A 17,027-nucleotide genomic window follows, 5' to 3' on the forward strand; every position below is an offset into this window, starting at 1 on the left:
CAAAACATTAGGTTTTATCGGTTGACAATCCTAATCTGCTTGATAAAGCTCTTTACTTTTACTTTCCTCAAACATCGCGTGTAGCAAATATTCATTTGGAATGCATGTATCACTGTAACATTACCGTGTACCCGGAAGAAATGTCGAATTTGACAGGTGAAGAACGGTACTAAGAAAATTGACACATTTTGTGATTTCTCTACATAAACTGCATCTATTTTTCCGTTCAAACACTAAGTATACTTAACCACTGCACCTTCAATCACATTCAAGTACAGCAGAGTCCCTTTCTCCTTCCATTTCTGGAATGAATATATAAATATATGTACATTCCAGACATGTGTGCGAAAAATGCTCGCCATACTGGAATGTGGAACACAATCACTTTACTTTTTCTTTACATTTCACTGTACACATGTTCAAAGCTGAATTTGAATGCCACCAAACACTGTCCTTTAAAAAAATCAGTCCTCACTTAGAAGGAGCAGAACTGCTGTTGAAATGATTGAAACACAGATTTGGTCGATTTTGTTTTACAGTAAACAAATTTCTGTCTCTTGCTTTTATAAATTTGGTCCAATCTTTCCCTCACTGTTGGCACTCCTCGGCACAGTCCAAAACTTTAGAAACCTTGAAAACTATCTCACGGATTATTTACTGCACATCACTTAAATGTTATGCCACACAAGAGAAATCTATAGAAATAAGTGAAACCGTTAGTCATACAAATTTTCGATATTAGATATATTCCTTAAACCAGACCTTTCACATTTTTTACTGTAATTAATTTTTTATGAAATCTATGGTATTCTTTGTGACACATCTGTGTGTTTTCATATTATAGTTATATATTAATGTATAATATACATTAATATTAATTTGTAATTTTTTTTCTTGCAAAGTATAATTTAAGAACATTAATTTTAGCATATAACTTCGTCAATGCAAATCTAAGACTGATATATTATAGATTTAACATATTATCTAAGATGTATGATAATATGATTAAAAACTACAATTAAAAAAATTTTTTTTATCTTCATTATTTTAGGACTCATTGCGTATCTAATTATTTTTATGTGCGCACACGTGTTTCAGTATTCATATTGTATTTACCAAAAATTTTTAATTATCTTAATTATAATAATATATCATGTCAATTATATAACATGTCTGCAAATGTGAAAGAACTGTGCACAATAGCGCTATCATATATACGTACAATTATAGAAGTATAATATATGTATGCATGTATGTGTATGTATGTATGTCTATATGTATATAATACAAATAAGATCTTATACTATATTTCAGAGTAGACATAGCAACACTTGTGATAATAAAGATGATAATATTTATAATTAAAATTCAATATGGTTAATAAAGATCTCGCTGATAGAAACTTTATCACTGATATTCACCACTACTTGATAAACGTTTATTTAGAACAATGGGCAGTCTGTACCAAAGTTGTGTTTTTTGATAGAAAATAAGTACTCTAATCTCTTAGCATTAGCAACAATGCCAAATGCCAATGATGTGCATTTATAGAGCAGTCATCATTCTGGAAAAGTATATCGTAAATAATCAAAATTATTGTATGCGTATAAAATATCATACATATGTATATCTATCTATCTCTCTTTTATATTTTTAAATCACATCTATCGTTAAGCTTAATTATACAAAAATCGAGTCCATGTGATAATGCGCGTAAAAACTCACAACTACAAAAGTACACGAAGAAACTTCAGATCGCGGAGCCAAACGTCACAAATTTTTATCACATGCTTGAAATACAGTAGACTTCCCAACATCCCTGTGTGTAGATACAATGTACACATGTATAAAAAAAAAAAAAAAAATATCAAATATTATTACACACGATCTAGCCTACGATCGTAGAAAATTAAATTCGACGTATCTGGAAGCCAGTCAAAAAGCTGAAATACTTACATCGATCAAAAAACACAAGTTCTCCATCGCACAAAATTCTGTACACTTTTTAGCAGTCACGCATTTTACGGGTATACTCGAAGAACCGTGTCGCACTTAGGACATAGAAAACATAGACACGAGCTGAGATGCTAAAAATTAGGCGCTACCTCCCTTTACCACTACAATTACCAAGTGATCCTCTTTCAAACTCTCCTCGCTTAAACTAGGACACGTGCGTTTGAGAAGTTCCGTTGAGAACGCGCAAGGCGGAAAAGCATACAGCACACCGGTACCCTCCGTATCCTTGTTTAATAAAGAAATCACACCAGCCGCTTCCTTCTGCTTCAAATAAGAAACAAGGTTGCGCAGGGGACGTGTCTGTACGTTGGCATCATCGTTTGTGATCGCGGTGCTCGAACCAGCCAAGCCGAGAAAAATGGCATGTGAGCTCGACGTCTGAATACGTTTGGATACATCATCCAGCTTGGGCTGATCAAGACGTAATCGTTGCGTTATTCGCAACATGTGTTTGCCCTCCTCATCCTTCATAAGTGAATCGATTATCTCCGTTTCACCGTCAGTCAAGTGGAATTTGGCTGGAAACAATGAATTTTTCAGTATCAACGCGCCTTGCCACACCGCGAGAGACTTGCGCGCAACATCCGGCAACGTGCGAGACGTCGACAGCATGCCGGTGCGAGTGTTCTCCGAATCTGAGTCCGAGTCCATCTGCCGTCTGCGTGGTGAACGCGACCTCGATCGATCAACACCCGGTTCGCGTGAGAGTGATCTTCGCAGTCCTCGTGGTGTCTCATATTCCAATTCTGGCGGCGGTCTTCTGCTGGGCCAGTCTGCTTCATCGCGCATGTACCCCTCTGGATAGCTACCTCTGTAACCACCTCGTGCGCTCCCTCTCCTATCGTGCCATGGTGCAGAACCTCTGCCACGGAAGCCTCTTGGTCCATAACTAAACTCGCCTTCAGGTCCGTAAGGATCGTACGGTGACTCGTAGTCGACTGGGCGTGGTCGAAAGTCACTGCTCTCTTCAGTATAAGGTCTAGGCTTAAAACCAAAGCCCGACGTAACATCAGCGAAATCTACTCTCAATCTTCGATCCGGCCCACCTAACGGAAAGCCACGCATCTCTTTGACAGCAGCCTGTGCGGCATCTATCGAATCGTAAAGTATATAAGCATTACTGTCTCCTTTGATATAGTCGATCTTCTTTATTGCACCGAATCGATCGAACTCTCGCTCTAGCTGCGGTACGGACGTCCATGGTCCCAAGCCACCCACCCAAATGCGAGTAGTAGGAGTCGCTTTACCATAGCCAATCTTACACTGAAACTTGCCGATATATTGACCGGACAATTCGACCTTGCATCGATGCGCCATGTCCAGAGTCTGAAAACGCACAAATGCGTACGCATTGCCGGTGCCGGGAGGCGGACGCTTTATATCAATATCATCAACGATGCCGTACTTGCTGAAGATACGGCGTAGTTCTTCCTCCGTAATGTTGATCTCGAGATTCCCAGCAAACAGCGTTCTGGTCGCAAGCGGATCATCCTCAGGCGATACATGATGCAGATAATTGGGAAACTTGTCTTTTTTGTTCTCGACGCGTTCGAATCCATGCGCTGGATGGCGTATCATCATATGCCGCGGTGGTCCATAGTGATGAGGAGGTCCTGGATGCACATGTGGCGGTCCGTGAGGATGTATCGGCGGTCTCACGAATTCGTGATGCGGTGGTGGAATGGTCTCGCGACGCATCTCGCGATGCGGTGGCATACCGACCGGTGGCCCATAAACACGATCGTATCTTTCCAGTGGTCTGTGTCGATCCGTCGGCCCTGGCGATCGGGCATAGTACCTCTCAGCATAGTCCGGCGGAGTTATAGACCGAGGACGACGATAAGTCTCTGGTCTATCGTACATCGGTTCCACCATAGCCATCTTGTCGTACATGATAATTCGAGGTTTTGCGTGCTTTGCATCACGAGCATCCTCCGAGCTGCGGAAGCACACATAAGCGACACGCTCGTCCGGCTCATGTGAAATCTGTATGGAAAACTCGCCAAACTTCTTATACTCTCTGTATAAAGTGTCCTTGATCACCTCGTCACTGGCTTTTGGATGGATGGAACTGACGCAGAGAACCTTGTAGCTATAAGGCCGCTCCCGCGGTAGATCACGCGGCGCACGTAGATACTCATCGCGATGTGAGGCGGATTCCACATAGCGAGCGTGCGAGGACGCTCGTGTGGGTGGACTGGGACTCCTTGCGCCTCGACTTCGTCGCCGAATCCTTTCCGGGGTGATGCGTTCATCACTGGAATCATCGTATCTATAAATCATACAAAATGTAGGAGTTTAATGGTACACTATTAACGTTAATGCACACGGTGTGAGGCCATGCCAGCTTAGATTTCCACTATGGTCGCAAGAGATAAAGTGAAACGCATCATAAGCATTGCGATACTGAAACATCACAGAATACTTTGCATAACAAATATCCTTACTCAAAGTTCAAGTAAATCTACGAGAAATAAAAAAAGATTACAGGAAATCGTTTATTTAATTCCTCTTCATGACGCGTAAACTATCAACGGAGATGCATAAATTTGTATATCTGGCTCACTCTCTGCACAACACTCATGCATAATACACAACCACATGCACCAACCACGTACACATAAAAAAATGCGCAAAATAAATCTATCACGTCACTAACGCTGCTTATCACCTTTGTTTCACAGTTCAACGATCGATCTGCGTCGAGTGAAAACAGCGGAAGAGAGAAAAAAAAAAAGTAAAAACGCAAGGAGGAAATGCATGCCGAGTGGAACTTGGTTCGCGTGAATCGCCGAGGGGAGGAGACGCGTGAAGTTGTGACCAAGAAAAAAACGTAAAGTCTATCCTCGCCAACTCTATTGTCACGATACCACCAGACATCTTACCGTCCCATCGAGGAGCGGCTCCGCTTGACACGAGGAGGTGGAGTGTCGCGACTCGAGCTCCTCTTCATGTTGTTGCGGATCTTGACCGTGATTTTGTGTCGATCGTCCCGCGGAATCCCAATCATCAACGCTGCTTGCTGCACGGGAACTCAATAGAGGAAACGAGAGAAAAGAAAGAAACACGAAAATGGAGAAGAAGAAGAAGCACAAACGCGTGGTACGCAACAACAACGCAGCTATGCAGAAAATGTATTTCGCCGATTTCTCGCCTCTTATTCACCATCCGCTCACCACAACGAGCCAACAAAATGGCGGTCGTTGCTGTCGCCACCGTCGCCACTCTCCGTTCGATGCAACTTCCTTTACGAGTTTTCGGTCGCGTGATAGTAGCTAGATAGCCAATAGCTGCAAAGTAGACATTAAAGTTGTTTACATGGCTGCAATTATGTTTCATTTATCTGATTGGTCGTCTAACAAATTTTTTTCTATATAAAACAGGCTAAACAACGTTCAAACTTGAATTTTACCTAAGTTGGAGCCAGAAGTTTGACAAAAAAATCAACCAATCATGCTGTCGATTGAAAAGACGTTACACATACGCTGTATTCATTAGATATTGCGCTTGGTGATGATAAACAAAAACATAATGAGTGTGTTTGGAAACGTCCTGTATTTATAGAGCGTTCTCCATATTTGATTGCAATGTTTTTGTTACGCGAAAGTTTGAATGTCAAACTATTGAAAAAGTTTAATATAATGTTGCACGTATGATTGCTTGGAAATAGCGAAATGTGCTGATTAATTTGATGTCTACCGATTAACCGATATTGCTCGTTCACTTTATTACATTATATTATTGTTCATTATTCATAATTCCAATAGCAGAATGTGTGTAAAAGTGGACAACTGTTGAATATAACGTACTATTGTCTTTTGGGAAGAACTTTGGCGAAACACTACGTGCAATTACTAGAAACCTTCAAAGACTTTGAATGATAACAGCGACGAGAAAATGTTGTCGACTCCAAAAGCAAAAGGCGGCCTATTTTTGGCTTCATCCCTCTGCGATGGGCTTGAAGACTATAATATAAGGTAAAATATTATTGTAACAAATGTAAACTATCAGAAATTCAGAATTTATTTCAGATTTTTTAAGAAAATAGAGAATTAATATGTAACTTTTTTACAGGCAAGTTGCAACTCTTTTGTTAAATAAAGATGCAGATCCCAATTTCTTAATTCCAACACATGGAGTTACTCCATTTCATTTGGTTATTGGAAATGATTCAGAAGAATTTGCGGAAGAAGTCACCAAGTTATTCTTACGTCATGGTGGTAATCCTAATGTGAGGTAACGATCATAAATGTAAACTTACAGTATTATATTTATGCAATGCGATAAATGCAATATATTTGTAATATCTTCATAGATCAAATGATGGAATGACTCCAGTTCACGTGGCAGCAGCTTGGGGAAGAATAAATATATTACAGTTACTCTTAGCGAATGGTGGTGATCCTTTATGTACGGACAATGATGGACGTAGCCCATTTCATTATGCCTTTGAAGGAAAGTACTTCAAAGCTGTGACAATGCTTTCAAATTACTGTGAAAACATTCAGGATGAGGATGACAAGCCAAAATATAACTTGGTGCTTGGTAAGTAACCTTTTTGATACTTAGTTTTTAAATAATCTTTAAATTATTTGCCATTTGTAATCTTTCCTCTTAATATTACAGATAAAGTTTTAATTACTAATGGAGACAAAGTTGCTGAATATGTTGCCTCAAAAGATATATTATCAGATTTAGATACAGATAAGACAACAAAGAAGAGTGCATTTACTGATTTTGAGCCAAACTCTTCATCAATGATTGTAGACTTGAGTCGTTTGTCAAATGTACGTAATGTTATTGAAACTAAGTCCAAATTAGCAACCAATTTAGATAAATGTCTTTCAAGATCCAACGATAAAATGATTGCCCAACAACAAAATGATCTATCACAGATTGATAAGAAAGAAATGACAAATTACTCATTTATAGATCTTGATTTTGACTTTGCAAATTTGCATCTTACTGATGTCATGCAAAAAGAGAAATGTCTTGTCAGTCGAATAATTAGTCATCTTTCGTCGTCACTAGCGAGTGATTGTACTATTAATGACACTTTGCACAATTACAAAAGAAATAAGCAAGAAGAAAGCAGCATCGCAACAAGCAATTCCGATGCATTTCAACTAAAAAAGAACACAGATACAGTTTATAAACACGAATATTATAAAAATCCAAAGAGTTCTTCATCTAGACTGAAGAATAATTTTAATAAAGATATCTTGAGACTTGGCACTTCTAAAGTGAAGAAACAATGCTCAAAGTACAACGCACAAAGCACTTCTAAGAAAAAATATAAGAAGATTGCTGAAAAAATTCCTTCACCATCAACTAATATCTTCAATAATAATTCTATTGTTAGTATGTCGCCAAATTTTAATACACCTAATCACAGAAAGAGAAGAAATATTGCTAAGACTCCGTTAACACTATTGCATATCCACAATGATTCTATTGTCAGTAAGTCCCCTAATTTGGCAATATCATTTTGCACAAGCAGAAAAATTAATTCAGCAAAAACGTCGCACATCGATAGCAGTTTGTCGCCAAAAGTATTCAAGAAATCGCAAAAATGTAATGCTCAAACACAATCTGAATTTAGTCGGTACAAAAAGTATATTGCTCAATCAACACCAAGGAGAAAGAAAAGATCGATATATAAGTTTCGTTCTAGCAAGAAAAGATTTGATCCTTATCGATATGAAAGTGATGCCACTTCTGATGAATCACCTATCAATAATATATTAAAGCCATCTGATTTAGATAAAACAATTTTTTTAAAAGCAAGTAAGACAACTTACTATGATATTCTGGACATGAGTAGTGAATGTTCATCATTTTCTAAGAAATCCTCAAAAATAAGACGCCAAAATTATAGCAACCATTTGGCAATAAAGTTGGATGATGGAAGATACGATGAGGATGATATAACATGCGACAACAGTAACGTAAATCTTTTAAACAGCAGTTTTAATCAAACGGAGAAAGAGAACGAATCTATTAATAATTCTAGCAGCAATAAGAAATATACCAAATTTGTAGAGGATAATAAAATAGATGATAAACTTGTAAGAATTAGAAAAAATATATTTAAAACTGATAAGATGCCGAAAACAATGGACATTTCCATCGATAATGTAAAATCTGCATGTACAATTGAAACTGATTCATTGCATAAAAAATACTTTGTGGATTGCGTCGACTGTGATACTAAAAAGTTATTAAACGAAGATATAAATATGAATATAAGTAAGACTTGTAATATACATACAAACAATTGGTATAATGATAGATTTCACGAACTTTCATATAAATTAATTGTAGAAAATAATGCATTGACGACTGCAAATTTGCCGATAAAGTGCAAAAAACATGTTTGTTTATCAGAGGAATCATGTTCTTCAAAGATAAATAGGAACAATACTGATTCAAAAAAGGCAGAGGATATGTCGAACGCAATAAATTTAGATGTGTGCAAAATGGAAAAGAACTCGTGAGTATTGAACCAAGCAAGAATTGCACAATATTTTTAAATAACAGTATTTCTCTTAATTAAAATTTCTTGTGTATTATGAATTACAGGTCTCTGCTTTCATACGTGAGTACTCTGGAGGAATACAAATATGAAGATCCAGAAGAAGGTGTAACTTTATTAGAACGACGACTTTGCGTTATATCATCTAAGTAAGTTCACACACAGTTACAAACAAAATTCTTCTTCCTTATCATGCCTGTTGAGTTGAATCTTGATTAGTTATTTATCTTGAAAATCTGTTTCTTGAGTTTAATCTATTAAATTAAATTTTTAACACATATCTTCAGTTCCAAGGACAAATTTATCAAACCTTTTTTTTTTTCTCTTTTATCGCTCATTATTTCTTATTACTTTCAGTGGAAGTGATTGCAGCAGCAAAAGCAAAATATTCTTGTCATGTAAGTTAGTGTACAACTATTACCAACATATTACTAATTATAAAATTATTAATAGGATATTTATTGGAAAATATATTGTATCTTACAGGCACTTCGAGCACATTTGATTTTCAAACTTTGCCGATGGAGCTGTTATATATCGATGATGCAGCTCTTCGAAGTAAGCTGAGACAACTTGGTGATGAGCCCGGTCCAATCACCAATACGACTAGGCAAGTTTACTTAAAACGTCTTATGCGTTTGACAAACATTAGAGATGTTACTGTTCCATCGATGCCGCAAAACATGCAAAGAAATCAGGTTCAAGTAGGCCCAAGCAACGAAATCGAGACTCGTCTACAGTTTGGAAACTGGTTAAATGAACTGGAGATCTACAAAAGTCTGGAGAGAGACGTATTCCAAGAATTTTCATCGCCAGATCCATCTCGGCGATGGCGCGAGGGCATGGCAAAAGCTTCTTTCACTTACTTGCTGTTGGATCCGCGTATAACGCAAAATTTACCAAATCGTTCTACTAATCTTACGGAATCTGAGATATGGTCGATCTTTCTTAATGCTATATTTTACATTGGCAAGGGTAAACGTTCCAGACCTTTTAATCATCTCTATGACGCTTTTCATACATGGACAGGCACCAGACCTAACACAAGTAGAAAAGTTAGCCACATTCTCGATATATGGAACGACAATTGCGGTGTAATTTGTTTGCACATTTTCCAAAATGTTATTCCGGTGGAAGCTTACACAAGAGAGGCTGCCATGATAGATGCAATAGGAAAAGAGCGATTAGGAAACTGTGTAAGCGGCAAGTACTATGGTATTGCAGCAACATGGAGCATGCAACAAAAACAGAAATTTGGTAGATATTTATTGTACAAAGCTTTGAAAATTTTTATGCAAGAAGGTGAAAGTCAACTTTTCCCTGAAAATCTAGGGTAATTGAATAACAAAATTAGATAAAATATTAATTTTTATATTGAGCCAAGCTTTATTCGATTTAATTGATTTTCAATATATAGAATGATCATGTGTTCAATTTGATCAAGTATATAGATATATGTAAGATATTTTTAAAGCAAAAATTATTATATATAACAAGGACGAAAAATATTTTATTTATTTCTAATTTGTATGACATTGATGTAGAAGACGCGTACATAAAATCTTTAAAAAAAAAAATGGACAAAGCATGTAAGCAAATTATATGTGCAAATTTAACAATTATCTTTGTACAATGTTTATTAATACATATTTTTAAAAAGATAACTACATGTGTAAATTAAATACTTTTTGACCAAGACATCCTTTAAATCTCTTTCAGACATTACAAGTACGGTCTGTCGGGTTCTGTATTCTTTGCTTTCTTGTCTCTGCTTCTAGGGTACCATCTGTGTTTAGTAGTATATGTAATTTTTGCTAATTCTTCCACAACCTGATATGGTTTCTTTTTTCGAAAAACATCTGCAACATCTTTGTCTCCAATACACAATACAGAAGTGTCAGTGAGTTTCTCCTCAGGTAGAGGTAAAGAACATTCATATGGAAACGGTTTTTCTGGATGCCAGCAGACAACCATAGTATCATCTTCCGTAAATATCACTGCTTCTGAAGACAAGGAACTATATTTGACATGTCTCACAGAATAAATACAGGTTCGAACTGTACGTAATATAGGATTCATCTGTACAGAAAATCATAAATATTAATATTAAATTTGCTCACATATTTTATATATTTTTATACTTAAACTCTATCTTTTTAAACAATCAAAATTTATTTTTGAAATAATTTAATTACATAACGTAACACTTTTTTCTAACTACCTTTGTATAATTTTAAGATATCTTCATATATTTTTGAAAAAATGACCACATGAATGTTCAATCCTAACTTTGTTACACTCGCAAGAAAACATCAGATATTGAATATTCTAACCTTTTTGACATAACCTAATCTACAATAGTTATTTGTTTCTCAGAAATCATAAAATGCAAGAAATTTTTTATACAAAATTAAGAAATTTATTTACAGAATAATATTACAGAATAACATTTAAAAAAATAAAAAAAATTAATAATAACTTATTTTTTAGGGATGAATATATGATGGGATAAATTCTCTAGAAAACATGTTTTCCTATTTAATGTTGGCATCATGTGCATCGAACGCAATGTAAATTCTCCTTAATAATCTTGTGCTAGAGATAAGATGCTAAAGAACTATTTCTAGGGTCTCTCTTCTAGGGTTTTCAACAGCTGGTGCATCCGTGATGCTTCTCTTGCGTATTCGCACGAAATACATATGATCTATGATGAGTAGGGCACGCGTAACGGCTGTGTCAGTGTAATAGAACATAATAGTTTGTTGCAATTAAAGATGCTATTGTGTTTCAATTCGAGGCAGATAATTATTTAAAGGAAGAAACAAGAGTAGACAGAAGAGAAGTTTGGTGCATTAAACGAACTACATAATCGGTCCACGGAGTAGAGCATGATCATCTTCGAGTGAAAGTGACGAAAGCATGACAGCAATTGATCAGACGATGTGCATTTGGTTTTCGCGTTTTATCGAAGTATCGCGGAACAATTGAAAATAATCCAATGCCTATTTTCTGATGTTGTAACGATGTGGCCAACGCATTTCTCTATTAGCGAGTGTAATCGCCATTCAACAAGTGATCTCGAACTAGTGTTGCAATACTACAGCCGGTGTACGTCAATGAAGCAATGCAAGTTGCATTAAATTTCTAATTGAGCCAAGTATCAAACGTGGACGAGTGGCCACAGTGTTTGTTGGACGCTGGCTACGTCCATAGAAACTATACTCTTTGTGTGCAAAGGTGTTCCACATTACTCTTGCTAAAAGTGTGATAAACTAAAGCTGCAGGATGATGATGGGCGACCAGTTTCGTAGCAAAGTGGAGCAGTATTCGCCAAAGTCTTCGCCGAGAGGCGCACGTTCCCCAGTTGTATCTCGTCAAGATTCTACAGGAACATTAAAAGCAACCATTTCCCTTGGGAAGAATCCTTCTATTGTTCACAGTGGGCCTTTTTACTTAATGAAGGAACCTCCAGGTAATAAGAAAAAGAATTGAAATTATATCTTACATAAATTAAATTACATATAAGATATATCCAAGTTTCTTTGTGAACAATCTATAATCAAAGTATTTTAAAATATCTTGCTTAAAGAAAGTTGTTACTTTTAGTAGAAAGTGAACTCACTGGGGCAACAAATTTAATGGCCTATTATGGCCTAGAACATTCCTATAGCAAGTTTAGTGGTAAAAAACTCAAAGAACAGCTATCATCTTTTTTGCCAAACTTGCCAGGTATTATAGATAGACCTGGGCATCAAGATAATAGGTAATTTGCATTTGAGAAAAACTAAACGTAACCTCTGAACCTTATCTTTCATGTTTTATTTCCTTTTTTTAGCTCGTTAAGATCAGTGATTGAAAAACCTCCAATAGGTGGTAAAGAGTTATTGCCCTTAACAAGTGTGCAGTTAGCTGGTTTTCGATTGCATCCTGGCCCAGTAAGATATTTTCATATGTTAAAATACACATGGAATATTAAAAAAAAATACAAATTACTAAATTGTATGATATAACTTTACAGTTGCCGGAACAGTATAGATATGTCAATCAGGCTCCTCAGAGAAAACACAAGAATAAACATAAGAAACACAAACATAAACCTGGAGAAGTGCTTAGTGGACAGGAGGCTACCACAACAGATGTAGGTGGTTCGGATACACATGAAAAGAAACACAAAAAGCAGAAGAGACACGATGAAGAGAAGGAGGCTAGGAAAAAGCGAAAGAAGGAGAAGAAAAGGAAAAAGCAGAAACACAGTCCAGAGCACACTGGTAGCCTCACACCATCTCAGCATTCCAATTCGTGATCTCTAATCTGTCCCTTTCAGTTTATGCCAAATTTTTCATTAAAACTCTGAAGCAAATTCCCTGTGTAACTAAAATATCTACATATATATTTATTTCTTTTATTAACACCTAATCACTTTCATTTTCATTGTTAAGAAAGAAGAGAGAAACTATATGGAAATCATGTATACACACATTATGTATAAAATATTTTTTGTTCAGAAGATTATGTATAAGTCTGCTTTTAGAAAAATTTTGTATAAAGTTTTATATTTTATAAAACAATTTGCTCAATCTTTTTATTACTTTATATGTCAAATACACAATTTATAATTTTGTGCATTGCATTGAAGTGCTTTTAAACAAATTAAATGAGTTTGTTCAGATTTTGGTGTTAAAATAATATAACAGTATAATAATAAAACAATGAAATTGTACTTTATTTTTAAAAGTTTCACCACATATGCGGAATTTGATTGTGCAATTGACGGCTTAGTTTTATATAATTTTCTTATTTAATGCAATATTTTTTCAAGTTACTTGTACACTTATATACTAAAAAATTGTCTGTCTTAGCAAAGGAAATGTAAAGTATACCATAGTAATCATGCAAACAATGTCATCTCCGCCTGAATATGTGTGTTATCATTTATACAGTGTTTTATTTTAACAATTAAACTGAAATGTAAATATATTAATTAACGGAAGAGACTGCGAGGAGAAAATGTGAAAACAGAAAAGAGACTGTGAGATTATCACTAGGTATCTGCACATAAGGTATTAGTTTATAAAGTGCAACGCAAAGCATACAATTTTTATGCTTTAAATCCAATGTATCGGCGATGGGTTCTTCACATAACGGAGAATTGAATTTAAATGTAATATTTGTAAAACGCAAAGAAAATAGAAAATTAAAGGATTCGATTTTGTGACAGCAACCAATATTTTCTTTTAGTTTATATAATCTAATTTTCTTATTTTTTTTTTAATCTTCCCCCTAGCGATGACATGAATGATATATGATCAAACAAATAATAAACATGTATCAATTATATTTCATAAATCTACAAAATAAAGCATTTTTTGTCAAAATGTTTTTCACCAAGTTTGGGATACCTTGTATTTTAAATTTGAATTATTTATATATACCTTAACTATTGCGAAATCTCAAGTAAATATTTAAAAGTATTTCTACATAACAAATAAAAAAACTTTATCCGAATGGTTTGTATATTGGCTAAAATGGTTTGAATCTTGGCTAAAATTGTTGAGTTTGAAAACGCAATGAATCATGGATCCAACATGTGATTCGAAATACGCAAGCGGACAAGTGGGCAGAGCAAGATTTTATCATCGGAAATTCTCGTCGCATGGCATGACCGGTTCGGTAGATCTGCAAGATATTTTATTAAAATTGGAGTACATTTCAATAGACGACAGAAATGCAGCGCAATATACTTAAAATCGTGAATTTCCAGCTATTACAGAGGCGCTTCTTCAAAAAGTATCATGTTAGGGTTAGATTCGCACCGAGTCCAACCGGTAAATTTTAATGAATATATTTTTTTGGAGCGATAACTGGATCCTGCTACTGAAAGAATACTAATTAAATACGTGGCACTCATACATTTAATATGTCAATTTTTATTCGCATGTTGTTTTAGGTCATTTGCACTTAGGTGGACTGCGTACTGCTTTGTACAATTATTTATTTGCACGTAGCAATAATGGCACTTTTATTCTGAGAATAGAAGATACTGATCAAACAAGAACCATTCCCGGAGCAATGGAAAAGCTTCAGGATGATTTACTGTGGGCAGGGATTATATCTGAAGAAGATCCTATCAGAGGTGGCCCTGTTGGTCCTTATAAACAGTCATCACGTCTTGAATTATATAAGTATGGATCATTTATCAAATATTAAGATAAAATGAATAATTAGATAGTTCTTTTTCTGTATTTTTTTCTAATTCTGCAAAATTATTTTTATTTGTAGGGAACAAGTACTTAAACTTCTAGAGAATGGATCTGCCTACTATTGTTTTTGCACAGAGAAAAGACTGGAATTGTTAAGAAAAGAGGCAATGAAATGTGGACAAGTACCTAAATATGATAACAGGTGTCGACATTTCAGTAAAGATGAAGTGAAAGAAATGTTTAGAAAAAACTCAACTTATTGCATTAGATTTAAAGTATGTTTTTCCAAACTTACAATTTGACAAGTCAGAATTGTAGATTTATAACAACTGTTTGTGTAAATATTTCAGTTATCGTCTACACCAGAATCCTTTAACGATATAGTTTATGGAGAAATTTTGCATGACATTGCTAAAACAGAAGGAGATCCAATTATTATAAAATCAGATGGCTATCCCACTTATCACTTTGCAAATGTGGTTGATGATCATTTTATGGAGATATCTCATGTCTTGCGAGGTGTTGAATGGCAAGTCTCTACACCCAAACATATTATGCTTTATAAGTAGGTGGCTTTATGACAGCACAATATATTTAATGTTTTACATAATAATATTTGATCATATTATGTATTACACTTATTACAGAGCATTTGGTTGGGATCCTCCTATATATGGGCACTTACCTTTAATACTAAATGCTGATGGGTCTAAGTTGTCGAAGAGACAGGGTGACATAAAGATTGAGTCATTTAGGAAGCAGGGTATTTTTCCTTTAGCGTTATTGAATTATGTGATAGGTGCTGGTGGTGGTTTTCATGGAGACAAGGAATACCAAAATCTTTACAGTTACCAAGAATTAATTAAAAGGGTAAAAATGTTGTTCTACACAAAACTTATTATATACTAATAAAATTTTTATTTATTACTTTTTACATATATTTCATTTTTTATTACAGTTTGATGTTAATAAAATAAAATCAAGTTCTGGCAAACTTATGCCTGAAAAACTGTTGGAATTCAATAAGCTGGAAATAGCAAACTTGGCAAGAAATGAAAAGAACCATGAATTTTTGATTGAAAAGATTAAGAAATTAGTATTAGAAGCATTTCCAGAACGGTATGTTTAATTTTGCGCAGTATAGTTAATATTATTTCTTTTTTAAGAAATTCTATTATATATATTATTTTTTTATCTTAGGAAAAATGACGGAAGTTTGCAACTGGATGATCATCACATAATCACCACATTAAAATGGGCACAGAACAGAATATCAACGCTTAATGATCTTGTCAAAAAGGACCTAACTTTTTTATGGGTTCCACCTTCTGTGCCAAATATTGAACAAGTTAATTGCACAGGTACTATTTCATTATTGACAAGTATTATCTAATCTTTATTTATTAGAACTCTGATACATAATTATTGCATTATTACAGACGCAATTAAACTGTTAAACACAGAATTAGCTGAAATAGATGCAATCAATTATCAGACTTGTTGGATGGTTTCATATCTTGAAGATTTTGCCCAAAAGCATAGAATTCCGTTTCCCATTTTGATGAAAATTCTGAGAAGCGTTTTGAGTGGTGCAAAAGTAAATATATTGAACATTTAAATATTATTTTCTTTGCAGGACCAGATATCGATGTGTATCAATATCAATGTAATATTTTACAGGTTGGACCACCTGTTGCTGAAATGATGGAAATTCTCGGAAAGGATAGAACATTGTTACGATTACAGCGCTGCGTTTCTTGAGAATTTATACACATCGTTTAATTGCATTACTTGTACTACACGGATTAGAGGTACACGTATTAATGTATGTATGAAGTAATTCTGCAATTTGCATGCATTCTTTATGAAACTGATGTCCACATAATTGCATTTGAACAGTTGGAGAAAATATAAAGACTTATAGCTTACTGCTCTTCATATAATGTGAAATGGATACTAGTCAATGGATACAGTCATATTTTATGTGTAATTAATTATATATATAAGATAGTTAAATAATAGGTGAATAGAAGTATGGGGATAATTATAGATAAAGAGAGAGAGAGAGAGAGAGAGAGAGAGAGAGAGAGAGAGAAAGAGATATTTTGTCTACATTATAACATATATAAATTTCCGTTTTTGTGTCTCACAATAACTTCTATATTTTTGACGGTCTGAAAAACTAATATTTCTATATCTTTTGCTGAAATAAAATTCGCTTTACAAATATACACAATATGAAGTAATTTCTTTCACTTTCCCAACAGTTGAATGAA

General features: G+C 34.9%; 5 protein-coding genes across 11 annotated transcripts; 3 read left to right on the plus strand and 2 right to left on the minus strand.

Annotated features, from left to right (window-relative positions):
• Window positions 1-194: 194 nt before the first annotated feature.
• nito (RNA-binding protein spenito) lies at window positions 195-5,210 on the minus strand. Its single transcript, XM_012366688.2, has 2 exons — window positions 4,902-5,210; window positions 195-4,288 (listed from the first exon to the last, which is right to left on the minus strand). The coding sequence occupies exons 1-2, from the start codon at window positions 5,024-5,026 to the stop codon at window positions 2,095-2,097; spliced, it is 2,319 nt and encodes a 772-aa protein (XP_012222111.1). The 5' UTR covers window positions 5,027-5,210; the 3' UTR covers window positions 195-2,094.
• A 141-nt stretch (window positions 5,211-5,351) lies between these two features.
• LOC105672024 (uncharacterized) lies at window positions 5,352-10,399 on the plus strand. Of its 2 annotated transcripts, XM_067354555.1 has the most exons (8): window positions 5,352-5,993; window positions 6,091-6,252; window positions 6,332-6,561; window positions 6,643-8,265; window positions 8,341-8,509; window positions 8,599-8,700; window positions 8,909-8,949; window positions 9,038-10,399. In XM_067354555.1, exons 1-8 carry the CDS (start codon window positions 5,914-5,916, stop codon window positions 9,886-9,888), a joined length of 3,258 nt encoding a protein of 1,085 aa, XP_067210656.1. In that variant the 5' UTR covers window positions 5,352-5,913; the 3' UTR covers window positions 9,889-10,399. The 2 variants fall into 2 exon arrangements, with proteins under 2 accessions (XP_067210656.1, XP_012222110.2); XM_012366687.2 differs by having other exon boundaries at window positions 6,643-8,509.
• mRpL42 (mitochondrial ribosomal protein L42) lies at window positions 6,970-11,004 on the minus strand. 2 transcript variants are annotated; one of them, XR_010891267.1, is made up of 3 exons: window positions 10,773-11,004; window positions 10,220-10,630; window positions 6,970-9,589 (listed from the first exon to the last, which is right to left on the minus strand). XR_010891267.1 is itself a non-coding variant. In XM_012366694.2 (2 exons), exon 2 carries the CDS (start codon window positions 10,628-10,630, stop codon window positions 10,274-10,276), a length of 357 nt encoding a protein of 118 aa, XP_012222117.2. In that variant the 5' UTR covers window positions 10,773-11,003; the 3' UTR covers window positions 10,171-10,273. The 2 variants fall into 2 exon arrangements, 1 of the variants encoding a protein (XP_012222117.2); XM_012366694.2 differs by lacking the exon at window positions 6,970-9,589 and having other exon boundaries at window positions 10,171-10,630; window positions 10,773-11,003.
• A 211-nt stretch (window positions 11,005-11,215) lies between these two features.
• MED19 (mediator complex subunit 19) lies at window positions 11,216-13,772 on the plus strand. Of its 2 annotated transcripts, none has more exons than XM_012366561.2 (4): window positions 11,216-12,023; window positions 12,161-12,314; window positions 12,387-12,486; window positions 12,570-13,772. In XM_012366561.2, exons 1-4 carry the CDS (start codon window positions 11,837-11,839, stop codon window positions 12,852-12,854), a joined length of 726 nt encoding a protein of 241 aa, XP_012221984.1. In that variant the 5' UTR covers window positions 11,216-11,836; the 3' UTR covers window positions 12,855-13,772. The 2 variants fall into 2 exon arrangements, with proteins under 2 accessions (XP_012221984.1, XP_012221983.1); XM_012366560.2 differs by having other exon boundaries at window positions 11,219-12,023; window positions 12,158-12,314.
• Window positions 13,773-14,110: 338 nt separating this feature from the next.
• Window positions 14,111-16,987, plus strand: GluRS-m (putative glutamate--tRNA ligase, mitochondrial). 4 transcript variants are annotated; one of them, XR_010890516.1, is made up of 11 exons: window positions 14,111-14,221; window positions 14,313-14,376; window positions 14,499-14,733; window positions 14,831-15,026; window positions 15,102-15,316; window positions 15,399-15,621; window positions 15,710-15,870; window positions 15,952-16,112; window positions 16,191-16,348; window positions 16,432-16,576; window positions 16,651-16,987. XR_010890516.1 is itself a non-coding variant. In XM_067356279.1 (10 exons), the coding sequence occupies exons 1-10, from the start codon at window positions 14,126-14,128 to the stop codon at window positions 16,510-16,512; spliced, it is 1,590 nt and encodes a 529-aa protein (XP_067212380.1). In that variant the 5' UTR covers window positions 14,111-14,125; the 3' UTR covers window positions 16,513-16,987. The 4 variants fall into 4 exon arrangements, 2 of the variants coding, with proteins under 2 accessions (XP_067212380.1, XP_012221982.1); XR_010890522.1 differs by having other exon boundaries at window positions 16,432-16,562; XM_067356279.1 differs by having other exon boundaries at window positions 16,432-16,987.
• Window positions 16,988-17,027: the final 40 nt, after the last annotated feature.

The sequence above is a fragment of the Linepithema humile genome, chromosome 1 (genome assembly GCF_040581485.1).
Source record: "Linepithema humile isolate Giens D197 chromosome 1, Lhum_UNIL_v1.0, whole genome shotgun sequence".
Lineage (NCBI taxonomy): Eukaryota > Metazoa > Arthropoda > Insecta > Hymenoptera > Formicidae > Linepithema > Linepithema humile.